The sequence below is a fragment of the Enhydra lutris genome, unplaced genomic scaffold (assembly GCF_002288905.1).
Source record: "Enhydra lutris kenyoni isolate GAN:26980312 unplaced genomic scaffold, ASM228890v2 scaffoldscaffold18, whole genome shotgun sequence".
Classification (NCBI taxonomy): domain Eukaryota; kingdom Metazoa; phylum Chordata; class Mammalia; order Carnivora; family Mustelidae; genus Enhydra; species Enhydra lutris.
In genome coordinates this window covers 14,045,617-14,073,510 of record NW_019154102.1, presented here as the reverse complement: position 1 = coordinate 14,073,510, position 27,894 = coordinate 14,045,617, and the positions used below count along the sequence as shown (strand labels likewise).

At 37.3% G+C, this 27,894-nt stretch overlaps 1 protein-coding gene across 3 annotated transcripts in view; it reads right to left on the bottom strand.

Annotated features, from left to right (window-relative positions):
* The window catches only part of LOC111148128 (EH domain binding protein 1), a 333,275-nt gene extending 306,485 nt beyond the window's left edge, over positions 1-26,790 (bottom strand). For all 3 annotated transcript variants that reach the window (XM_022504546.1, XM_022504547.1, XM_022504548.1), the window contains exons 1-2: positions 26,716-26,790; positions 25,481-25,879 (exon numbers count right to left, since the gene is read on the bottom strand). In XM_022504546.1, coding sequence (XP_022360254.1) covers positions 25,481-25,584 — 104 coding nt within the window. In that variant the 5' untranslated portion in view covers positions 25,585-25,879; positions 26,716-26,790. The remainder of the gene's footprint in view (positions 1-25,480; positions 25,880-26,715) is intronic.
* Positions 26,791-27,894: the final 1,104 nt, after the last annotated feature.

Sequence of the window (27,894 nt, the reverse complement as noted above, 5' to 3'; positions counted from 1 at the left end):
TTAAAAAAAACAAACAAAAAACCAAAAACAAAAAGAAGATACACAGTGAACAATAAGCACATAAAAAGATACTCAACAGCATTAGTCATCAGGAAAATGCAAATTAAAATCAAAATAAGATATTCACTACATACCTACCAAAATGGCTAAAATTTTTATTAAAAATGTTAAGACATCCCTCTCTCTCTCTGCCTGCCTCTCTGCCTACTTGTGATCTCTCTCTCTCTGTCAAATAAATAAATAAATAATCTTAAAAAAAAGTTAAGACATAAGTTGATTTCTGATCATCTTAATAACAAATGGGAGGCAAATTTCAAGGCTGAAAATTACATTTCCATTCCTAAGAAAACAAACCGGAACATATAAAGTTCACCTAAGTATCCAAATAACACATTCATATCTAACAATTTGCTCAATATACCAATTAAATGTGACCTAATTTGTCACTTGTTTAAGTCTAATTAAGAGCATCATATGTAACCGGGAAAACCTGTAACAGAAGAATTTTTTCTCGTTCTTTACCAGTTAACTATTTAAGACTTCAATCATTTTTTAGTAAATATAAAAAACTGAGTAATTCAAATTTAAGTTAAAATATATTCTATTACAATCAGTGCATGAAACATTTATTAAGTGCCTTCTCTCACACTAGATACATGCTCGATTGTAAAAATCATTTCTAAAAACTTTACAATCAATGGCAGAAAACGTAAAGTACATAAAAGCATCAAATGCTGGAACTCAAATCCCTTCTTTCTTTTTTTTTTTTAATTTTTAAATTTTTTAAATTTCTTTTTGGTGTACCAGAATTCATTGTTTATGTACCACACCCACTGTTCCATGCAATAAGTGCCCTCCATAATACCCACCACCAGGTTCACCCAACCTCCCACCCCCTGCCCCTTCAAAATCCTCAGATTGTTTTTCAGAGTCCATAGTCTCTCATGGTTCATCTCCCCCTACAATTTCCCCCAACTCCCTCTCCTCTCCCTCTCCCCATGTCCTCCATGCTATTTGTTATGCTCCACAAATAAGTGAAACCATATGATAATTGACTCTCTCTGCTTGACTTATTTCACTCAGCAAAATCTCCTCCAGTCCTGTCCATGTTGATATAAAGTCAGGTAATCATCCTTTCTGATGGAGGCATAATACTCCATAGTGTATATGGGCCACATATTCCTTCTAATTATGTTAACCTCCCTCACCACAACCAACAACAAACACAGTTGCTGGTTCACATTCTTCTCTCTTTTTTTCTTTTTAGCCCTTACCAGTGTTTTCTTCATGACAGGCATTTTAAATTATAATAACAAAGTCCCTCACTTTGTTACTATAGGAAGGAGAAGGCACACAATTTATAACACCGAAATTGTTTTACGTAGAATGGAAGCTATACACAGTCTTTGGGACCCAGTGAAACTTCTGTCACATTTCTATTATAATCCAGTTTCTTTCAAGCAAAGGTGTCATCTCCAATATACTTTATACACCTGGAAAGTTAGTATTTTATGAATTTGAATAACCAATGCCATGCCAAGACAACATTTTTTCTCATTGCTGCACAGACCTCATTCCCAGATTTCATGTGCAAGTGCAGTAGTTTCCAAGTACAACAGATAATGCAAGATCTTGTCCACAACTTGGCCTAGAAACTTACACAATTTGACAAATTAGGGCCTGAATCACAATTTTAAATTGAGGATCCTGAGTAGTAGAGAGGTTACAGGATATCTAACATACAACCAGTAGTGCTTAATGTATCAGGTATTTCAATGGTTTTAATTTAGAAATAATCAAAACATTTTCATAGTACTAAAAATCCATCAAATTACTTAAAACTGTTTGTAATCATTACTGAACTTCCTATAAAACATTCTGGTAGTCTTTAAAAACTATCACCATGCATCTTGAAATATTAGAAATAAGGCCCTACCCTCAATGAGTTTACAATCAAGAGGGAACCAAGATTAAGTTACAAAAAAGAGGGGGAAAAAACCAAGAAGTTATATATTTAGATATTAGCAAAGTGGTTGAGCATGGACTCTATAATCAGATCTAAGTTCAATACCAGTTCCAATAATTGTGTGACCTTGGGCAAGTCTCCATCTCTCTAAGCCCATTTGCCCTTATCTGTTATTGGCAGATAGTAATAGTACTGACTTTCCAGAATTACTGCGAGCACTAAAAAAAAAGTTCATGCAAAATACCCGGCAAAGGTCTAGCACATAATTAGTATATAAATGTTAGTTATTATTTGTTTTCAATATTCTTAGGGTTATTTATTGAGTACCAGTGATATAGATGGCTGGAGGAAGGAAAGGAGATCAATAAACAGCAAGATTTAAGAAAGACTTGACAAAACAGGTAAGAATTCAGTTAATCCTTGAAGAGAGAGTAGAACTGGACAGACTGGGCAGAGATGCAAAGCAATTAAAAACTTAAAAGACTGGGGGTGCCTGGGTGGCTCAGTCAGGTAAGCATCCACCTTCAGCTCAGGTCATGATCCCGGGGTTCTGGGAACAAGCCCCACAAACGGGCTCCCTGCTCAATAGGAATTCTGCTTCTTCCTCTCCGTCTTCCCCCCATTCATGCTCACTCACACTCTCTCTCTCTCCTACCTCTCTCAAATAAATAAAAGCCTCAAAAAAAAAAAAACACACAAAATTTAAAAGACTGAATGAATAGGGCATGTTCTAAAACAGTTAAGTAAAACATTCAACTACAACAGAAGAGACATAGACCCACTTCTTATAGAAAGAAGTAAAATAAAACTTTTTTTCAAGAAAAAAGGTAAATATTCTCAATTAGTAGTACTAGCGTCATTCATCAACATAGATTTTCCTAAAGGCAAAGGAAAATTTAACTGTATGATAAACTACAGTATCTCAAATAATACTAAATAAAGTCACTTCAACAAAATTATAACTGACTGCAATATTTAACTAAAATCCAGCCAAGAAAAAAAAATGTCTAAAACAACCAGTAGATATTAAATAAAGAAATATTCATGTGCATTGGAAGAAAAGGATGCAAAAATTAAAATTAAAAACTAGAGGTATTTGTGTATACTAAGAAATCATTGGAGTAATTAGGTGATGGGCATTAGGAGCACATATGATGTGATGAGCACTGGGTGTTATATGCAACTGATGAATTACTGAACTCTACATCTGAAACTAATGATGTACTATATGTTGGCTAACTGAATTTAAATTAAAAAAAAGAAATGATAAGTATGAGAAAAACTAAGATGCCATTTAAGGATATACAAATAAAATTTCCTCAAATGTTTATTCATGTAACTTTATGATTCTGTTCTTGCCTATTATGTATACGTTGCAAAAAAAACTCAATAATTTGCAATAAAGATTATTTTAAAATAATTCTAAAATAACAAAATGGCAGACATTATAGATATGTATATATCACAACCTATGGAAATCCATTTTATATATCCGATCCTAATTTAGTAAAAGTAACAATTTATTATTATGGTAAATTTTTGTAAAATTGTTTTTATAAAATGAACTACATACCATTTTCTCTTGTAGTAAATTTCTATTACTCTACTTAAAGCACTGAACATATTATTAATTATTAAAGACAACAAACTATTAAATCCAATACCATAACCTTGACATTTACCAAATATTTCTAAATAAAGTTAAAACATTAAGAATTCACAACACTTTAGGAAACTCATTATTCACATATAAACTACAAAAGCAGGCTCTGGAGTCAGGCTGCTTTATGGGTATGAGATTCACAGGTTTCAATCTCAGTTCTAGACTCCAATAATAAACTGCATATGTTGAGAAAGTTATTTAATCTTTCTACGCCTGTTTCTTCCTCTGTAAAAATGAGAGCACTGATAGTGCCTCCCCTCATGAGGTCATTGCAAGAATTAAATAGCATAATGTATACAAAATAAATATCACAATATCTAATTCAGCACAGAATTCAGTCCTTGATACATAGAATTATCATTAACATAATCATCATTATGTATTTCTATAATACATAATGTTTAGACATTTTAAAAGTCTCTAGGGAAACCCTAAGACAACAAAAGAGATTAAAAAAAAAAGGTACACAGAAGAAATTGTAGCTTCTGACACCTATCGCTATAGCAAATGGTAAACACAGCTTACTCCTATCTAGATAAACATAAAACTACACTAAAGGTCTATTTATCTCAGTTCCATTTACTCAGTACATCATGTCTAGCTTTAAACAAAAAATTACAAAGCATACTCAAACACAAGAAACACAGTTTGAAGAGACAAAGCAAGTAGCAGAAACAGACTCAGATATGGCAGAGATGTTGGAACTATCAGAATAGGAATTTAAAACAACTACAAGGTAGTTATAGGTATCTAATGGAAAAAGTGGACAACATGGAAGAACACATGAGTAATACAAGCAGGGAGATGGAAACTTTAAGAATCAAAAGAAAATGCTAGAAACCAAAAACACTGTAACAGAAATGAAGAAGGCCTTTTATGGGCTTATTAACAGATGGAACAGCAGAGAAAAGACACATGAGCCTGAAGAAATGTCAGTAGAAACTTCCAAAGCTGAAATGTAAATTAATAAAGGAATTAAAAAGAACAGAATATCCAAGACCTGCAGGATAATTACAAAAGGTGTAACATACACATAATAGGAATACCAGAAGAAAAAGAAAATGGAAGGACAGAAGTCATTTAACCAACTGAGCATTCAGGCGCCTCCAAATTTTTTTTTTTTTTTTTTTTTTTTTATAAAAGTAACATTCAGGGGTGCCTGCACAGTTCAATCAGTCAAGCATTTGACTCTTGATTTCAGCTCAGGTCTTGATCTCAGGGTCGTGAGTTCAAATCCCCCCACTGGGCTCCATAACGGGAGTGGAGCTTACTTAAAAAAAAAAGTCAAATTCATATTAGGAGACAAAAAACAGAATCATAAAATGTCCAATTAAAACCAGACAAGGAAAAATGAAACAGTGAAGGCAGAAAAAGAATGGAAAACAAAAAGGAAACAAAGAATAAAAGCAAAGATTAGAAAACAGTAACTATCCAACTGTATCAGTAATATCAATGGTCTAAATAAACTAATTAAAATTATCAGAATGGGTAAAAGAAAAAAAAAAGACCAAACCTAAGTTGGGTCTACAAAATATATATTTTCTACAATAAACCATTTTTTATTCTTTTTCCTCCTCCCATTTCCATCTACAAAAACACTTCCATGCTGGTTACCCTCCAACCCCACAGGGACCTCTTATTTGACTAGGAGCTGATGGACCCAGCAGGATTCCAGCTGCCCTGGCCTGGAATGGCTATCAAGATCCTCTGAGAACAAACTCCATTATCCCTTGAGATTTGGGGTCATGGGGTTGAGCTCCACTGTTTTGGAATGGAATGGACTCGTTTACCCCACAGGGACCCTACAAGTCTCTGCTTGTGGCAAGAGCACTGAGTACAGCCCACCCTGAAACAGAAGATGGAGCCAGGATTAGGTCTAGAATGCTAGAGACTACTCTCCTCCCTTGCTTTGGACCTCCCACCTGGGGCCTTTAGGATTTCCATCTGGGCCTGCGTGTGGTGGGGAAGCCCTAGGCCAGCCAGCCATTTCCCTAAAACTACGGGATGCCCAGCCCTGCTCTACTGCTGCCAAGAGGGAAAGATCCTATGAAGGGAGACTTTTTGCAACCCTGTGCGGCTGGCCTCATCAGGGCTTCTATGAGATACCAGTGTCCCTGATGGGAGTGCTCTGCCCTGCTTATGATAAACCAACCTTTAATATAAAGACACGGATAGATTAAAGACACAGATAGATTAAAAGTGAAGAGAAAAGATACTCCATGCTGACACTAATCCAAAAAAGCTGGAGTAGCTTTAATAATTTCAGACAAAGCACACTTTATAGCAAGGAACACTATCAGAAATAAAGAGAGCACTACATAATGACAACGGAGTTAATTCTCCAATAAAGCATAATATTCCCTAACATGTATAGGCTAACAAAAGAGCATCAAAATACATGAGGCAAAAACTGATAGACCTGCAAGAAGAAATGGATGAATTCAATCTTATAGTTGGAGATTTCCATACCCCTCAATCAGGAACTGACAGATACAGCTGGCAAAAAAAAAAAAAATTAAGGACATAGCTCAGCTGAACACCACCATCAGTCGACTGATCTATAGAACGCTTCACCTAGTGAGAGCAGAGTATACATTTTCAAGTCCACATATAACATTCACCTAGACAGACCACATTCTGGGCCATAAATTACATCTAAACAAATTTAAAATAATTGAAATCATACAAAGTATCCTCATACACACAATGGAATTAAACTAGAAATAAATACCAGAAAGATTACAGGAAAACTCCAAAATACTTGGAGATGAAAAACACTTCTAAATGACACATGAGTCAAAGAAGTCTCAAGAGAAATTTAAAATATTTGAATGAATAAAAAAAAAATACAACTTATACTAAAAGCTGTAGGATCCAACAAAAAGCAGTGCTTAGAAGGATATTTAGACTGACTGCATATGTTAGAAAAGAAGAAATCAATAATCTAGGTTTCCAATTTAGGAGACTGGAAAAGGGCAAATAAAATATAAACTAAGTAGAAGGAAAGAATAAAAATTAGGGCAGAAATCAATGAAACTGGTAACAGGTTACCAATTGAAACCAAAAGTGGGTTCTTTGAAGAAAGTAATACAACTGATAAATTTCTGGCCAGGTTAACAAAAAAGAAAGAAAAAATACAAATTGTTAATATCAGAAATGAAAGTGGGGTCAACACTGCTGATTCTGGGCACATTAAAAAGGTGATAAGGAAGTATTATGTGCAACTCCATGCCCACAAATTTGATAACCTAGATAAACTGGACCAATGCCTTGAAAAACACAATCTACCAAATCTCCTGCAATGAGAAATAACCTGAAAAGTCCTATAACTATTCAAGAAACTGAATTAACAATTAACAGCCTTCTAAAACAGGAAGGACAGATGAATTTTACCAAACATTTAGGGAAGAAATTATACTAGATTAACTCCATAGACAATGTCTTCCAAAAAATTGTAGCAGAGAAAATACTAATTCATCTAAAGGCCTGCATTAGCCTAATATGCAAACCAGATAAAGACATTAAAAGAAAGGAAAACTACAGACTAGTATTTCTCATGAACATAGATGCAAAAATCCTCAAGAAAATATAAGCAAATCAAATCCAATAATGTGTTTAAAAAATACTATACAGTACAACCAAGTGGAATTTATTCTAGGCATGCAAGACTGTTCAACATTTGAAAATCAATTAATGTAATTCATTGTAGCAACAGACTAAAGAAGAAAAATCATATAATCATATTATTATATGCAGAAAAAGCATCTAACAAAATCCAACGATCGTGCATGATAAAAACTCTCAGCCAACTACGAATAGAGGGGAACTTCCTCAACTTGGTAAGAAACCTATCTACAAAAACCTACAGCTAACACCATACTTAATGGTGAGAAACTATATATTTTCCCACTACAAGCAAGAATGAGGCAAGGATGTCCAATTTCACCACTCCTATTCAAATTATGCTAGAAGTTCTAACTATTGTAGTGAGGTAAGAAAGGGAAATAAAAAGTATACAGGTTGGGAAAGAAGAAATAAAACTGTCTTTGTTTACACATGACATGACTGTCTATATAAAAAATCCCAAAGAATCAACTAAAAAATCCTAAAACAAATAAGGAATCATACCAAGGTTGCGAGATATAAGGTTAATACACAGAAATCAACCATTTTGTTATATATCAGCAATGAATAACTAGAGTATGAAATATAACACCATTTTACGCCACCAGCACTAGGTATAAATCTAATAAAATACATATAACAAGATCTATAAGGAAATCTACGAAATTCTTATAAAAAGAAATCAAAGAAGGGGCGCCTGGGGTTCTCAGTCAGTTAAATGTCCAACTCTTGATTTCAGCTCAGGTCATGATCTCGGGGTTATGAGATCACTGGGCATGGAGGCTTAAGATTCTCTCCCTCTCCTTCTAGCCCTCCCACTACCCCCCACCAATAAAAATCAAAGCAGATCTAAATAAATGGAGAGATTCTCTGTGCATGGGTAAGAAGACTCAATAATGCCAAGATCTCAGTCCTTCCCAACTTAATCTAAGTTCAATACACTCCCAATCAAAACCCAAGCAAGTTATTTTGTGGATGCCAACAAACAGATTCTAAAGTTTATATGAAGAGGGAAAAAACTCCAAAGAGCCAACACATTATTGAAACACAACCACCAAGTCAGAAGACAACCACCACCTATCTTTAGGACCTGACAAGTAAGCATATAAAAAGGTGCTCAAAATCATATGTCACTAGAAAACTGTAAATTAAAACCACAAGATACCACTACACACCTATTATAATGGTGAAGATTCAAAGCACTGACAACATCAAATCCAGATGAGGATGTAGAGCAAAAGGAACTCTCATTCATAGTGGTGGGAATGCAAAAGGATACAGACATTGTAAAAAACAGTTCAGCAGTCTCTTATAAAACTAATCATACTCTTATCATGACACAGAAATTGTGCTCCTTGGTATTTACCCGAATGAGTCAAAACCTTAGGTTCCACACAAAAACCTGTACACAGATGTTTCTAGCAAGTTTATTCATAATTACCAAAACTCAGAAGCAACCAAGATGTCCTTCAATAGAAGAATGGATAAACAAACTCTGGTACATCCATACAATGGAATATTACTTAGTACTAAAAAGACATTAGCTAACAAGGCACAAAAAGATACAGAGAAACTTTCAGTGCATTTTGCTAAGTGAAAGAACCCAACTTTGAAAAGGCTACATATAGTATGATTTCAACTATATGACATTCTGGAAAAGGCTAAGATTAGTGGTTGCCAGGCATTCAGGAAAAGGGATAGAGGAATGAATAGGTGGAGTACAGGAGGGTTTTAGGGCAGTCCAATTATTCTGTATGACAGTGTAATGGTGAAATCATGTCGTTTTACACTTGTCAAAACCCATATAGAGGCATAACACAAAGAGTGAAAACAAGGTAAACTATGAACTTTTGATAATAATAATAATGTACCAATACTGGATGAAGGTGATCTCTATGAAATGGTATAGAATGATTTCCAAGATATACTGTTAAGTGAAAAGCAGAGTGAAAGAGTACCAATAGTATTTTCTTATCTCTTACATTTTTTTATGTAAGAAAGAAGAAAAAAAGGGTAAAGTACATGTACGTGATCATTTGTGCAAAAAGAAACAGGAAAAATGTACCCAAACTCAATAAATGATGTTAGAACTGGACATTTATATGCAAAGAATGAAGTTGGACCCCTTCTGGCCACCAAAACCAAAAATTAACTTAAAGTACATTATAAGGTACAATTTAAAGCACAAATAACAATATTAAAAATTCGTTTATTCAGACTCCATGAAATTTAAAACCATTTGTGCACCAAAAGACATCATCAAGAAAGCAAAGACATTCACCAACTCATGGAATGAAAGAAAATGTTCACAAATCACATACCTGATTAAGAGTCCTATATGTAAGATACATAATGAATGTAGGCATACATAAATAATGCAATGCTAAAAAGATAAATAACCCAATTAAAAATGGGCAAAAGAGGGTCACTTGGGTGACTCAGTTAAGTGTCTGACTCTTGAATTCACCTCAGGTCGTGATCTCAGGGTCATGAGATCAAGCCCCGTGTCGGGCTCCACACTGGGCATGGGGCCTCCATGAGATTCTCTCTCCCCCTCTCCCTACCCACTCACCCTCACTCTCTCTCTCTCACAAGAAAAAAAAAAATGGGCAAAAAAAAAAACCCCAAAAAACCAACATATATATATATATACATATGGCCAATAAACACAGGAAAAGATTGTGCTAAACATCATCCAGCAATTAGAGAAATGTAAATGAAAACCACAATGATATAGCACTGTACACCTACTAGGATGGCTAAAATAAAACAGACAAAAGATGTGTTGGTGAGGATAAAGAACCAGAGCCCTCATACATTGCTGGTGGGAATATAAAAAGATGTAGCCATGTTGGAAAATAGCTTAGCAACTCCTCAAGAAGTTAAACAAAATTACCACATGACCCAGCAGTACCACTTCTAGGTTATATACCTAGAAGACATAAATATTCGTATCAACATTATTAATAATAGCCAAAAAATATAAACTCAAATAACCATTTAGGATAAATAAAATGCAGTATTCATACAATACAATATTTTCAGTAATAAAAAGGAACAAACTATTGATACATGATATACATGGATGAACCCTAAAATTATTATAAGTGAAAGAAACCAGTCACTAATCACCATATAGTAAGACTCCATTTATATGAAATGTCTACATGAGGCAAACAGAGAGAGGCAAAAGGTAGATTAGGGGTTCCCAGAGCGGGGGTAGAATAGGAGTACAGGGCATGTGGAAAGGAATAAGAGGGGAAGGAGTTCCAGAAGAATAGGGAGTGACTGCTAACAAGTACGGGTTTCTTTTGGGGGTGATGAAAATGTTCAAAACTTAGATATCACATGATGGTAGTTGCGTAACTCTAGGAATACACTAAAACCACCGAATTGAACACTTAGGGTGAACTGTATAGTACATGAATTATATAACAATAAATGAGGAAAAGGAGGAAGGGAGGAGGACCACCCAGAATAATGAAACTAGTTACAGTCAGGTGTTGGGTGGAACAAAGGGAAAAGGATACAGAGGTGGGAACACAATAGATGAGATGAGGGAAATACACTTCTTTTTTTTTTTTTTTTTTTTTTTTAAGAACAAGAGCAAGGTGAGAGAGAATCTCAAGCAGGCTCCATGCCCAGCACAAAGTCCTATACAGGGCTTGATCTCACAACCCTGAGATCATGACCTGAGCTGAAATCAACAGTCAGACACTTAACCAACTGAGCCACCCAAGTGCCCCGAGGAAATATACTTTTTTTTCCCCTTTAGGATTTATTTATTTATTTATTTGTTTGACAGACAGAGATCACAAGCAGGCAGAGAGAGAGGAGGAAGCAGGCTCCCTGCTGAGCCGAGAGCCCGATGTGGGGCTCAATCCTAGGACCCTGGGATCATGACTGGAGCCGAAGGCAGAGGCTTTAACCCACTGAGCCACCCAGGCGCCCCAAGGAAATTTTTTAAAAACTAGTTCTTACTTGGGAAATCATATTACAATTTCATTAACTTTTAAGTTAATTAATTCAACAAGAATGGAGAGGTATTTTCTAAAGTAAAATACAATAAAAAGAAATAAAGCTATCTGGGTTTTGAATTAAAAATATAACCACACTGAATGCTAAAACTAATGGATAAAATTTTGATAAAGAATAGGATATTTACATACATATACATACATTTATATGATGCAGTGAGTATAGAATCACTTTGGTATTCCTGCCAGAAATTCATAATCTGAACCTATTCATGAGGAAACAACAGACTAACTGAAATTGAGGAACACTCTCCAAAACTATCAAGGTCATGAAAAACAAAGAAAGACCAAAGAACTCTATCAGGTTAAAGGGAAGTGAAAAGATAGAACAGTTAAATGAAACATATGACCCTGGACCAGATACTGATTTTTTTTTTTAAAGTACCTTTTTGCTAGAAATGGAATTATTAGCATAACCGAGAAAAATGAATTAGATCTATAGATTAAGGAACAGTACTATATCAATGTTAATTTCCTGATTTGATAAACTGAACTACAGTTACCTGGAAAATATCCCTGTTTTCAAAAAATACACACTTAAGTGTTAACAGGTAAAGGGGCGTCATGGGTAATGATAAGAAAAAAGTGACATAGAGAGAGCAAAAGAAAATGATAAAGCATATACGATAAAAAGTCACCACTTGGGGAATCTTGGTGAAAGGTATATGGCAGGGGCGCCTGGGTGGCTCAGTGGGTTAAAGCATATGCCTTCAGCTCGGGTCATGATCCCAGGGTCCTAGGATCGAGCTCTGCATCGGGCTCTCCGCTCAGAGGGGAGCTTGCTTCCCCTTCTCTCTCTGCCTGCCTCTCTGCCTACTTGTGATCTCTGTCTGTCAAGAAAAAGAAAAAAAAAAGGTATATGGCAATTCTTTGTACTACTTTTGCAACTTTTCTATAAATCTGAAATCATTTCAAAATCACTCTTTTTAAAATAGAAATGATTCAATAATATACCTCCTGTTAGAACCTTAGTACTAAAGATGGTACCTATATCAAAAGGTTATTTACAAATAACCTAAGTGAATAAATAAATGAGAAAGGTCAAATCTTCCTAATGGAATTCCAAATGTGAGAGGAATAAAAGAAACAGAATATCATCATTAGAATACAGTAATAATTGCTGCAGCCAAAATCTACTAAAGAATTTAAAATCAGTGGTAGAAACTTGAAAGAGAAACAGGATATTTACACAACCTAAAGTTATCTCCCCTCCAAAATTTATTACTTCTATGGTGACTTGAACTTATGTCCACAAATTCTTTGATACTCCTCCTTCCAATATATGGAACTGAACTCCCCCTCTTCATGAGTGTATGCTGGACTTAGTGACTAGCTGCTAACAAGTTGAGTATAGAAAAGAATAAACAGGGGCACGTGCGTGGTTCAGTTGATTGGGTGACTGCCTTCAGCTCAGGTCATGATCCCAGGGTCCCGGGATCGAGCCCCACATGGGATTCCCTGCTCCTCAGGGAGCCTGCTTCTCCCTCTCCCTCTGCCTGCTGCTCCCCCTACCTGTGCTCTCTCTCTCTCTCAGATAAATAAAATCTCAAAAAAAAAAAAAAAAAAAAAAAAGAAAGAAAGAAAGAAAGAAAAAGCAAAACCAGTAACCTGCACTGAGAAATCTGTCAGACTACCTTAACCACATGATTAAAATGACCACCACCAAAAATAACTCACGCTGCTACCATGTGCCCTCTGATATGATGTGATGGCACTTCACGTCTGTGGCATCTTCCCCAAGTCCGTAATCCAGTCTAATTGTTAGAAAAACATCAAACCCAATTTGAGGGACATTTTTGCACTCTTCAAAACTATTAAAGTCATGGAAACCAAGGAAAGGCTGATAAACTGCCATAGATTACAGAGGCTAAAATGTGACAACTAAATGCCATATGGTATCCTGGATTATATCCTCAAACAGAAAAAGATTATTAGTGGAAAAACTAGTGAAATCCAAATAAGTCTATAGTTTGGCCTAACAGTAGTGCATTAACATTAATCTCTCAGTTTTGATAAATGGCCATGGTAAATTTATTTACCCTAATTTTATCCAAAGGAAGCTGGGTAGAGTATACAGGAATTCTCTGCACTATCTTTGCAACTCTTCTGTAAACCTAAAATAATTTTAATAAAAAGTTTTTTAAAAATAAATGAACTAACCAATTTTTAAAAGATTATTCTGTAAATTAGAGCACACTTCAAATTATAGCTGAACCATTAAACTCAATTTCTAAACTGACTTATTGCATGAACAAACTCAGTTTCAATTAAGTTACTTTGAGATATGGTATTACTACATACTCATTGCATTTAATGATTTTTGGAGGGGGAGAGAAAAGAATGAAAGATAACAAGGAAACTGTTTTGTGGGATAACAAGATTTTGGAAGCTTAAGGGGAATAATTGGAAAAAGACTAGTAAAATAAAATAAGGGTAGTTTTAAAAGATTAAAATTACCATATTAACAGTATTCTAAACAAACAGGAAATCTGGAAGGTTCCCTTTAGGAGTATAACCACAGCAATAACAGAAACAAAGGACCAGAAGGGGCTAGGAAAGTGTTAAGGGCTATCATAAAAGCCTAAAACACAGGTTCCCAAGCTTTCTGGGTTTACAAAGCCTTTAATGTGTCAATAATTTTTCCACAGGCTAAAAGTCCAAACAACTTAAGAAGAATGTATATCCTAACAACTTGGCATCTATGCTGGGCACTGCACAACTTCTCAAAGCTCAGGGGACACTGCCTTCCTCTTTCCCTGTTCCATATGTATTTTCACATGGTACTTGCTTTTCAAAATAGCAACTGCCAAAACTCAGCTTTGTAAAAATATGCTATCAATGAAAGGAATATAGCAATCTAATTTTGAAAGTGAACTACCTCAAGCTAGTAGTGTGTGGTTTCCAAAAGATGTTGCTGTATTTCCCTCAAAATTTTTAAGCATCCTTTGACATACCTATAGAGTTCTCTCCAGTGCCTTTAAGGCTCCACAGTGCAGTTTGGGAACCATGACTTTGGCAAAAGACAACAATGGATGCCACCAAGGAAGCAGCAACAAAAAACTGGAGGGAGAAAAAAGGTATGCCTCAGAGAAAAAAAAATCCGCAGATCCAGAAATGTTGCTTGGAAGTATAACAACAGTGCAAACACTCGAGCAGTTTCAAAACTTTAAAAAAACAAAACAAAATAAAAATTATTGTATTTTTATTTTTAACTATCCCGCAACAGTGCTTGCTTCTACGGACGAGAACAAACTTCTCTTTTTTAAATGAACGAATAAACCTGTTCAAATGTTTATACTAATTTGGCAGCTTTATAAGTGACATAACTAAACTACATTACTCTCACTTGTAACACATATGCATACACACGTATTATAAAAATGGCTGGAAAAAAGAAACAAAATTGAATTCAAATTTTCAATTCAATAAATGTTTCTGGAGTACTAATAGGAATTGCCATGCAGCATCCACCAAACCCGTACCTCAGACTGATACATGAGAAAGAATCATATGCAATAGTTCGAAAACCTGGCTTGATGAAGGAGTTTAAATGATCAGGGGACTTCTAAAATGACAGAATTGCCAGCACCATTCCACACCTACAAGCTCAGGCTTTCTAATGGACATGGAAATCTCTACATCTGCAAAGTACTCCAAAGATTCTGAAATCAGCTAGTCTGAGAGGAGATGACTAAACCAACACTGACCAGTAAAACTTTTCATGGTGATGGAAATGATCCATGTTTGCACTGTCCAGGAGGGTAGCCCCTACCCATATGTTGCTAGTGAGCACTTGAAGTGTGTGTGGCTAATGGGACTGAAACACTAAATTTTTAATTTCATCCAATTTAAGGTAATTTAAGTTTAGATGTGAATAGCCACATGTGGTTACTTGCTTCTATACTAGAAAGCACAGAATTTGATTTATGTTAAGTATCCATTCTTGTAAATTATCCAAGTTGTACCTCTGATTTAAATTAGATGATCAGGGGCACCTGGGTGGCTCAGTAGGTTAAGCCTCTGCCTTGGGCTCAAGTCGTGATCTCAGGGTCCTGGGTTAGAGTCCCGGATCAGGCTCTCTGGTCTTCCCTCTCTCTCTCTCTCTGCCTGCCTCTCTGCCTACTTGTGATCTCTGTCTGTCAAATAAATAAATAAAATCTTAAATAAACAAACAAATAAGATCATCAGAAAACTAGGTAAACTTTATCCAATTTCACAGAGTCTTTTATAGTTGGAGACTTTATCCAACGTCAAACTTTTTTTTCCTCACAATAAAAGTCTTCTTTGAATTAGTCCTAAGAAAAGTCTCTGCAAAAAAATTTGGATATTTTCTTTAGCCAGAAGAAATTTACCTGAGCCAGTGTGCTTCCCTTTTTGCCTCAGCTGCCAGTAAACTCAGAACCAAGTCCCGTGTCCAGTGGTAACTCCTTCTAAGTATCTAGTAACATGCACTCTCTGCTCCTCTAAGACTATCTCTGTTCTATTTATATACCTAAATTAGTCAACATAATGTTATTTTAAATTCTTAAGTGGACAAACTCTTTTGGACATAGGCAGAGTATCAACTTCTAAAGTGATAACTTCTTTGATTAAAGTCTAAGTTTTTACTGTTAACTGAGCTTTAAAGTCAACTTTTTAAGTGTTTTCTCATTTAAAAAATACTTTTAAAATAACAACACTGTGGTTAATAACAAAAAGAAATATTTTAATAGAACAAATTTACTAAAGAAAATCTTTAAGTACCAGTTAACAAAGCTGTCTAAAAATATCACTATCACAGCGATTAAATAAGACAAACATAAACGAACATCCTACTATAATTCTATATGAACATCCCTATTAAGCATTCAATTGAACAAGCTTGTGCAACTTTTCTTCAGAACATTGGACTATTTTTATATCATGCAGTAAACTACTTCAGTGGCTCTTTTGTTGAAATTTCCCACAAAATTAGAACAAACACATTTGATACATCAATAGCACATTTCTAAAGATGCCTAAAGTCCCTGAGCATCTAGGTGCAAAACTAACATCAAACTAACCTACATTATAAGAGTAGAATCTCTTCACATAATCCCTTAAAATTTCATTAAAAAAAAAAAATCAACCTTTAAAATACATAAACCAAAACTTGTTACCAAATTAAAGAAAAGGAATTTCACATTACTGAAAGATACAATGTACTAAATGGGTTCATTAAAAAAAATCATGATAGGAAAAAATTGTTTATAAAAAATTGTCATAAAGAAATGTATCATAAATATCATACATAGTCACCTTAGGATACACACACACAAATGCTAGCAAATGAATTCTATTTTGGAAGAATTCAATTAGTTTCCTTAGCCAACTTACTTACTTGAAGTGATTTTTAAAAAGTAGTTATAAAACCATATGAATGACTTAGCTCCAGAAGCAATAATATGTTGTCCCTTTCCCCAAAAGCCAAAGTACTGCCAAAACTTGGTTAATTTCAGCACAGTGCTTCTTGCTAGCATGCTCCCTGGTTTACTTCCACCTCTTGGGTCACTCCAAACTTCTGTGCTAGTTTGTCTTTCTCTAACACTCTTAAATGTTGCAGTTATATTTTCAGTGTTCTTGCTTTTTCTACCTTATTGTCTAAATAGTTCTCTTCATCACTTATCGCTTAAATAATCAGATAATTTACAAATGTTACAATGGGTAACATTTATTGAGTGCTTACTATATATCAGGCACTATTCTACCCACTTTACAGGTATTATTTAATTGTCAAAACAACTTTATGCTAGAAGCACTGTTACTATCATCACCATTTTACAGATACAGTACTAAGAGGTTAAGTAGTTTGTCTAAGGTCGCACAGACAGATAATATGTATTTTTGTACATACACAGATATAAATGTTCCTTAAAGCTATTGTAAAGTTTCTTTCGGGGTGCCTGGGTGGCTCAGTCAGTTAAGCATCTGCCTTCAGCTCAGGTCATGATCCCAGTGATCTTGGGATGGAGCCCCGTCCAGCCCCCTGCTCAGCAGGGAATCTGCTTCTCTCTCCTTCTGGGGCTCCGTCCCACTCATGCTCTTATTCTCAAATAAATAAATTAAATATTTTAAATTAATAAATAAAAAGCTGCTTTCTATAGGGCTGAAATGCAGGCACAATGGGCTCTCCTCTTTTGTCTGTTTTGTTTTGTTTAAGTAGGCTCCACACCCCATGCGTGTTCAAGCAGGGGTGGGGGGGGTGTTTGAACTCACACCCTGAAATCAAGAGTCAGATACTGAACAGACTGAGCCACCCAGGTGCCCCTAGGCTCTCCTCTATTCTTACCCAGTTAAACTACAAATTAAACTAAAAGTCTGTAGGTTGGGCATAGTGAAGAGAAAAAGGTACTAGACTCTCAATTCCACAAACACTAGCTGCAAGTAACTCTAAGATTTAGAGCAGAGGCCAGTAAACATTCTTAAAAGGACAGATAGTAAATATCTTAAACTCTGCAGCGACCCAGTCTATGTAGCAACTACTGAACTCTGCCATTTTAGTGTGACAGCAGCTACAGACAAATGGATATGGCCAAATTCCAATAAAACTTTATTTACAAAAGAAACATCTTGGACCAAGCCTAAGTTTGCCAACAATCTAGAGGCATACTGAATCTGGTGTGGAGGAAATCGTGATATAAGTATTACAATATCAAATTACAGCATTCAGGGGCTTCACTATTTTCCTTAAATAACCTACTATAATTGAACTTTTGTACAGCTGAATTTCACGTGAAATAAATATTTAAAATCTAGACAAAATACTACATGTAACAATTCCAGTTTTAAAAAAAAAATCATTCCATAAAACACTAACATAAAATTATTAACAAAGTAACATCAATTTATTACCTACTAAAATTAAATCTACCTTTGACAATTCATCAAATGGAAAAGACAATTTGGCTATTTCCTTTCAAGGAATAAGGTGTTTAAGATTCAGATAATTTGTAACAGGAAGTTCTACAAAGTAAAACTTTCTGCCCTATCCCCTCATTCAATAAGATTTTAGCACCTGACTATCTTAACCATTTTTCCTCCTATTATTCTTGGCAACTTCAAGAGACACAGAGATAATTTGTCCCACACTTTTCAGCCTATAAATTCCTTGGCCAACCTTTTCACTCCCCAAAATCTTTTCCTCCAGTCCATCTTAACCACCAATTGCCATTGTTATACCCGAACAGCTACAGTCTTATAGTACAAAAGATGACCCATTCAAATATAGGAAGAAATTCTACTTAATTTAAAAAAATTAAGGCATACTCCTATTTAATGTATATGGCACAATTAAAAACACATTGAGGATGTGTGCTCATTTTTTTATTAATTTTTTTAAGATTTTATTTTTAAGTACCCAAGTAGAGCTGGAACTTAACAACACTGAGATGAAGAGTTGCATGCTCTACCAACTGAGCCAGCCAGGTGCCCCATGTGCTTATTTTTTTAACCTGATAAGTAAATGTGATCCAAAGGAGACCACCACCTTTACCTTGTCATTATACCATTAACCACATCCTTCAGAACTGAACAACTCACTCTGACTCCTACCTCCCATATTTCCAGCTCTTTCACTCTGGTAACCCAACCCTACCAACTATTCAACCTCTTTAACATATCAAAATCATTGTTCTCTTCACTTTTTCATTGACCATCCTAACTTTCATGTCCTTATTTTCCTCCTTTCCCATCTCATATTCCATGGTTCATCACTATAACCAGTCCCGTGCATTCACTTTCAATTTCCCTGCCCTTCTTTCTCTCAGTTATATACTTCTGAAAAAAAACTATCCCTGGTTACATACAACTCTGCTTATTTTATGCCTGCACCCAAACAAGGAACAGAGCTGAATTAAAATTTACAGACTTACTGGTTGCATTCACTTTAAATTTACGACCACAAAGTTAAGAAGGTCCTCAGCACTACTCATCAATCCTTCTGCATTTCCCCAGTCAATTCTTGTTTTGACAATTTAATACCTCCTCTCCCCTCAATCCTTCGACACCTCTTTCTGTCACCTCTCTCTTGGCTGATGAACTCTAATATTATTTCCATGAGAAAACAGAAGCCAACAGAAGAGAATATCCACACCCTCATGCACCAAATCTACCAACTTAACCTGCTTCTCTGCAGAGAATTGTCATCTGCCTCAATCAACTGTCACTGCTTCTACTTAAGTTCAACCTTTCCACTTGTGTACTAAATCCTGCTCCTGTCCTCTTATTCAAAGACTTTTCTCCTGAAGTTACCTCCTTTCCCAGCACATCATCAATCTTTACCTCTTTACTATTTCCATCAGCATTTCAATGTGCTGCCATCTCTTCTGTGTGAAATATATACGTTGACCCTTTGTCCCTCTCTAGCTACTACCTAGTTCTCTAGTTTGTAACAAAATCCTCTATGAAAAGTATCTACACTGACCATATTCACCACCTTCCCTCTAACCCAATCTAATCATGCTTTGATCCCCACCTCTCTACTGAAACCATTTCTCAAAGTCACCAGCCCTTTCCACCTTGCCAAATCCACTTGCTTAGCCTCTCAACAGTATCTGAAACAGTTAAACACTTCTTTCCTGATACATTGTGCACTTGGTTCCTTGGAGAATACACTCTCCTAATTTTCCTCCTTACACTACGGCTTATTTTTCAGTCTTCTTTGCTGGCTCTTCCACTTCTTCCCTACCTCTATATGTTGAAGTGTCCCAAGGCTCAGTCCTTCATAATCTACTTAACACCACAGGAAATTTCCTATAGCCCCATGGTTATATATATTCTATCTATATTCAAAGAGACTCCAAACCCTTCTCTTCCCTGACCTCGAGACTCTTATAATTAACTGCTAAATTAAGATCTCCATCTGGATGTCCCAAACTTTAAGAAAAGCAAAACCAATTCTTGATTTCCCTCTCACAACAAACCTTCTCTTCTCCAGGTGTTCCCCATCCATGCAATTAACACTGCATTCACCTGCTTGTTTAGCAATCTCTCACTTTACCACCTATCTAATCAATCATTGTCTTACCAACTATAACTTCAAAAACTTTGTTTCCAGTTACATATGTGTATACCTTTGTCAAAACCTACTGAACTATACACTTATAAGTGATGTACTTTACTGGATGAAAAAGTTTAAGTTACACCTCAGTATAGTGTGGTGGTAGTATATGTGTGTTAGCTGCATGTATCTGACCATTTCTCACCACCTTCACCACTACCTCCCTGATACTTGGACTACTGCAATAGCCTCCTAACAAGTAAGTATTCCTGCTCCCATCTTTACTCATGACAATTCATATTCCATAAACTATCCAGAATAATCTTTTTTTTTAAGATTTTTTTTTTTTTTTATTCATTTGATGGAGAGATCACAAGTAGGCTGAAAGGCAGGCAGAGAGAGAGAGAGAGAGGAAGAAGCAGGCTCCCTGCTGAGCAGAGAGCCCAATGCGGGGCTCGATCCCAGGACCCTGGGATCATGACCTGAGCTGAAGGCAGAGGCTTTAACCCACTGAGCCACCCAGGCGCCCCCAGAATAATCTTTTTGAGATGTAAATCATATTATATCACTTCCCTGCTCAAACTTCTCCAACTGCTTCCTATGCATTTAAAATCCAAAAGCCCTTTAGCATGACCTCAAGGCCATACATTAACTTACCCCTACCTACTTCTCAGACCTCACCTCTTTATCATCTACCCTTTGTTCTAGACACAATGGCCTTCCAGAAAATCCTAAAACACAATCCTAAAAAACGCTGTGTCCAATTATTCTTTAAATGTACTTCAAAAGTAGGTTCTTTACATGAAATATGATGTATCTCATTCTATTAAATGGCCAATAGAGAAATGCTTGCTCAAGCCATCCAAAGAAGTGGATCTGGAGAAGTACTTATGAATGTAATTTGGCCTTCATAAACTGAAGTAATACTCAGAGTAAATGCAACATTCTAATGTCCAACTGGAAACCTAAATTAGGATCAGTTAGAGAGAGCCTGGAATATCATATTAAGGAGTTTATATTTTATCTAACAGGCCAGCATCACAAACTTAAGCACTAGGAAGAGGTTTTATTGTTGTTGATGTTCTTCACTTTTCAAATCCTGAAATCACAAAGTCTGCAAAGAGGAGTGGAATAATAGAGAAAATGAGGAGTTACTTTCAGGGATACACGCACACACACACACCCCTTTTGGTACCCCTACAATATTGAGCCATGTGATTGTATTACCTGCTTTTAAAATAAATTATAATTAAGTATATATTTTTTAAAAATATATTTTTAAAAAAATATATATGACATGGAAAGATCAGAAACAAATATATTTATGCCTTTTAGGGAAAATTTTATATTACTTTATATACTTTTTTAATGCTAAAACTGAGAATTAGATGAAATATAAAAAACTAGATTAAATATGTTCAAATAGGCAGATACAGACACATACACATTATACACATACAGTATAATATATACTCATACATAATGGTTCATAAATTAGGGAGCTCCTATCAGAAATGAGCTCTGCAACTTAAATTATAACCAAAACTTGTCAACTTTCAAGTAGTTTCCTTAAAAACCTGAATAACCCCTGAGAGTTCATAGAGTGAAGACTTTTCTCTGAATCTAAAAACCCACAAATGATCAAAGAACCAGGTAACAAACAAAGAAAAAGGACCACACGGTCTCTTTCCCGCAAACTCATCTCCGGTGGCCTCATTACTTGCCAACAGCTTTGTCAATTAAGTGATTAATAATTAAATGACTTGGAGACAACAATAAGAGTAGGAAATATAAACCTCTGTCATCTCCATATTTGCTAGAGCCTTAACATGGCAATCAAGGAGTGATAAGGAATAGAAAACCTCGCAGTACAGTGTCCTTCTCTCAGATTAGTAAGTCATTCAGGTTTTTGTTCCTGACCTATGTTCTAGAACCACAACAACATGAAAGAATCAGGAAGTGGACTCTATTGAACTAAAGAAACTCACACCCCATCAGCGAGAGCAAAGGTGAAATACCAGAACACAGCAACAGAGAAAAGAACTTTGAGAAAGCAGAAGCCCCAAATCCTCTAATCTACAGAATCCATCCTTCGAACAAAGGTAAAGGACTGTGTTTGCTCATGCCCTAGATCTAAAAAAAATATCCTTAAACCTTACCTTCATCCAGTTATATGTCATATCCAGGCTCATACCTTATGGCCATAGCAAAAGAACATGGGAAACATTCTCCTCTCCTTAATCACAGAAAGAACACATTCTCCCTTGAAAAACATTTCCTGATTCCCATGACCCTCTTCCATCAACACACTATGCCTTTCCTCAATCTCCTGAGTTTCATCTTCATTCCCTGAGTTTCAAATTCATGCAGAAGTCAGTGTATTTTGAATATACTTTATTCTAGAGACATGAATGGACACTTGGGAAAGTTGAAAACATTATTTTAAAATACTGCTTCTTAAGCTTTAGTATGCAAACTGTGGATCTTACTAAAATGCAGTTCTAACTCAGTAGGTCTAGGGCATGGTCTGAGAGTCAGCACTTCTAACAGGTGGTCCCAGGTGTTGCAAATGCTCCTGCTTCTCAGAAAACATTTTAAGTAGCAAGGTTCTAAAAGGCAATGAAATCTATATTCACAGGTTACCTCCAAAGACACAATACCAATGGAATGCTATCTGTTCTCTCTTTTTATAGTTTATTTCTTCTTCCCTATACCAGATCTATTTTCTTATCCTCTCAACACTTGTAATTTATCTTCCATGTTATTACTATAAAATTGAAAATTCTAGAACACCCAAGTGCTTCTAGTTTTAAAGAAAGATTCTATATTTAAAGAAAGATTAAAGAAAGTTTTATCAGAAAGATTCAATTTAACAGGTATACTATAATGGCCATCCCTAAAAATGATCAAACCATCTGTTCAACTGTAATCGAATTAATTTTTCATTCTTGCTTTCACACTGAGACATATTAACAATAACTTACATCTCAAGGGGAAAAGATATTTCAGTGATACTGCAAACTATGGGGAAGAAACTGATTTTGTAACTAAAGATAATCACCTGATATGTTCTATATCCCTTAAAAAAAGAGACTCAGATTTAACCATCTTTAAGTTGATACTCCCAGTATACTGCCTAGTTAAAAATTATTTGTAAAGAGGATATTCCTCTTTTCTTAGTTTGGTTAGTAAGTACCCAGTCTTCCAAACCAGAAACTTGGGAGGTCAATCTAGGCCTTTCCCTCTCTCTCATCCCCATCCTTTCCACACCCCTGACTGAAAGGAGCCCCCAAGTCCTAACCATTTTGTGTCCTAAGTGTGCCTCTCCATTTCCTGTGCTCTGCCTTAATCTAAGCCTTTTCCTTCACCTTACCTACTCCAACAGTAGGCAGACATTGCTGTCTCCAGTCACCCTTTCCACTATGATCCTTACTCTACACTATCATTCAAGTGATTTTTTCAAAATGCAAACCTAATGTATCTTCTGCTCAAAACCTTTCACTATCACCCACAGAATAAAGTCCAAGCCACATATAATAGTAAAAGCACATAACTTTCTTTGATTGGAATCGGGCCTGCCGCTCTAACATATCCCACTGCCCTGCCCCCATCCTGCACTTTAAGCCCCATCAACAAACTGCACTGCTTGAATTTCCAGCACATCCCATGTTACTTAATTCCTCCATACTTTTTGCATAGGCTATTGCTTCAGTCTAAAATGGTCTTCATTTCTTCCCCCTTGGCTTTCTGGCCAACTACTATGAATCTTTCAGAACCCAACTCAGATCCCAGGAAGCCATCCCAAGACCTTCCCCTCTACCCTTAGAGAGTTATTTCCTCCAATGCCAACTTTGTAAGTGATAATGGCATTTATTGGGGATTAAATTACTCATTTAATCTTTACAATAACTCTTCCTATAAAATGGTACCATTATTTCTTTTGCAGATATGGAAACTAAATCATAGAGAAATAAATAAACTGTTCCCAAGGATAACCAACTGTTAAGTGATGGAGACAGATTAAAATCCCTACATCATACACATTTGTATTACTGTACCGTGATAAGTGAATTTATTTACATGACTGTCATTACCCTGGACTGTGAGCTCCTTGAGGGTGGGGATTATGTCATATTCAATTCTAAAGCCACAGTGCCTGGTGTAAAGTAGGTAATCAGTGCATGCATTTCATGAATTGCACATAAAATAACATTCCTAACAAGTCCAAGAGCAAAGCATTCAGAAACTGGTTTCCCAATATTCAAATATGCTTTAAGAGTTCTAGAACAGAGCAAGTTATTTTTTTATCTAATAAAAAGCATGTTAAAAAGAGAGGTAATACAGACATGAGATTACAGTCCTTGTGGACAATAAAATGGGACTTATTTCCGCAGTAATACTATTTAAACACTGTAATAAGTCAAAACCCAAAGGACCATTTGCTTAACATTAACTCTTTTCCTCTTACTAAATAAGAATTCTTGCTTACCATTCAAGACAGTGAAAAGAAAGCCCTAAATTTACTTCGCTCAAGTAGAAAGAAGCAAATCGTAGGCCAGAACTACTAATTGCTTCCTTAAGTCTGGCCAAGAAATGTATCCCATTAGGCAATTAAAATAAAATACAGTTGCCTGACTAAGCATATAACAAAAGAATTTCTAAGGTTGTATTATGGACTGGCATTCCATTATTAAAATAATGAAAAATTATTTATTTTAAACCAAGACAAATGAAAAATCAAGAACAAAATAAAATAGATTATCACCACCCCACAAGAATATAGATTTCTATATTATAACTCTATTAAAATGCATATGTTACAATAATACATATGCATGTTTACAATATTCAATAGCATTCTCTGTATCTCCTTCAAATTATAAAAAAATCAAAGTTACACTAACACTAATGATGAAAGACCTCAAGACCAAATCTATTGTACTTAGTAAGCTCTCAGAGTTACACTCCTTTGAGCCATACTAAAGTGCAGTAATTAAAACCCACAGGGATGGTACCAGCAGCAACAGTGTATACCACAATACTTGTTAGAGTAATCTGTTCCCTGCCCAGTCTGTACACACTCGTGCACTACAGAAAGGTGTGTCAGCTGTCAGCTGACTTTAGGCCACAGTGAATTCAGGCCACAGAAAACTCTACCCCCAGACATATCTTACCATTTCTTGGTACACTCAACCATCAACTCCTGGTAGGAGGCCACAAACTGGAACTTGGATGCATGTTTTCCCACACGCTGCAGTCTCTTCCAAACTGAAGCCATGATGGTCAGTCACTGGAGCAGTTCTGGGTTAGCAATACAGCAGCTTGAACAAAGCAGAAGGCCCAAAGCAAAGGAGCTTTGCATGTATGTCTGTACTTTAAAAAACTCAATTACAACTTGAAATGATGTTTGGGGTCCATAAGTCTTGGCCCTGTTTCACAGGGTAAATCCCATCTTAGATGAATGGCCCAGTCAAGAACAGTATGATACACATGACAGGATGAATGAGAGCAGGTTCCCTCATGGAGACATCACCATTCCACCTCGGGGACTGTATGATGTGTAATCTGGAGGACTGAAAAGCAAAACAAAGAGAGAAAAATATGAGAGAAGCATGAGGAGTGACTAACCACCCATGTTAGATAACACTGCAACAGACAACCTCAGTTCTCCGCATGTTTTTCAAACAATGAAACAAAACACCAACCTCAAAAGCCAGTAACATCAAGGATGCAAGACATCAAGGAAGAAATTACAATTCACACCGAAGACGTGGAGCAACACATCAGGTAATCAGCATCAACAACAATCGAGAAACGCCAAGTCGGGGCCCTACCTCCCCCTCCTAGCATCACAGAAAGGCGAGCAGAGCGGGAAAGTCTAGGGATGCTGTTTAATGTCCACTGCCAGTCAGAGGGAGGAGTGGAACATTTCAAAATAAACTTTGTTTTTCAGCTAATAAATAATAGCCTCCAGTCCTAGAATATGTGCTTGGAACAAATTAAGGAGCGAGGAGGAATGCTGTTGTTCAGTCGGAGGGGGAAATGGATGGGGAAAGAAGAGTGGAGGGAAATCTCAAGGCAAAGGGAGGGCAAGGTCCCGGCTCCAGGCCACTCCGGCTCCCCGCCTTCGCTGCCAACCGGAGGGAAATGGAAACTCCTGCCTGGGCGTGAAGCAATGACCAGCGGGGCAAGTGCACGGTGCGGGGTGGGGTGCCTCCCTCCCCCTTTCGAAGGGAACCGTCCACCGGAGCCTCCTTTCCTCAAGCACAGAGCCCAGACCCCTGCCCCACAGCGGTGGGCAGGCGGTGGCTCGCCTGCGGTCCCTGTCACCCAGGCGATGCCAGAAGACCCCAGCCCGGTCCCCAAGCCCCGACCCCGCCGCACGTCCACTCCCGCCCCCTCCTCACACCTCTAATCCCGCTGTCGGGCTCAGTCTGGCCCGGTTCCCTCCTCAGCGCCGCTCCTCCGTCGCCGCCGCAGCAGCAGCCGCCGCCGCCGCCACCGAGTCCTCCATCCCCGCCGGAGCCACATGGAACAGCCGAGCCAGCCGCGGCGCTCGCGGGAGCCGGGGTCTGCAGCCCCTCAGGCGGACGGCGCGCCTCACGCCCGCCCCCTCCCGGACGGAGTCGCCCCGCGACCGTCCCCCACCCTACAAAACCCTGCCAGAGCCGCCGCTCAGTGCCCACCCCCCCCTCCCCCGCCTTCCTCCTCCGCCACCATCATCATTACCTCCCCCGCCGCACCTCTCACACTAACCCTACCCACCGCGGCTCAACCTCCGTCCGCCCCGCCGCCATTGGCTCGGCACCGCGCGTGCCCCGCCCATCTCGGCGGCCGGGCCTTTCAGTGGTGGGGGCATCTCATTGGCCGACCTGGGTGCCCATAACATTGGCTCCACCCCTTAGCTCGGGAGGTGTTTTTCCCCCAGCCGGAATGCTGGGCGCGCAGTCTACCCTTTTGAAAAAAAAAAAAAAAAAAAAAATTGGAACCCAGCAGGGACGATCCCGCCCACTCTTCTGACTGGCTTGGAAGAGGGAAAAGATAGGCGGGAGGAGTAAGGAGTGTTTATAGTGAACGGGACGATGGTTGCTTAAGGTGGATGTCGGTCAAAGGCGCGCTGGGTGCCGGGCGGGGTTTCTGGCTGGAGTCTGAAAGTAGAGCCGGGGATGGCTTCGGTGTGCTGTGGTTTTCTCTCCTATACTCTCCTATCCCCACCCTAGGAGCTGGGTGCGTCTATTCCTGCGCCACTAGCAACCAGGGTGTTTGCGCACGCAGCCTTGGTTTCACCCGATTTCTCCTGGGGTTTTTTTCCCTGACAAACTGAAGTAATGACCCTGACAACCCACGCCTAGCGTTCAGTCTACTGGTCCTCAACGGGATACAATAAGCTGAGCTAGAAACGAACTGTTCATGGTGCAATTTCTTTTTGTTCTGATTCTTCAGCATTTTATTTTTCTTGCTTTGCTCTTTTTCCCCTGTAAATGATTCGGGAGTGGCCAGCACATAAAAAGGATGATTCTAGGCAAAGAGGAAGATGAAATAACCCAAGGAGACTGTGAGGGCAGGGACACTTAACATTGTTAAAAAA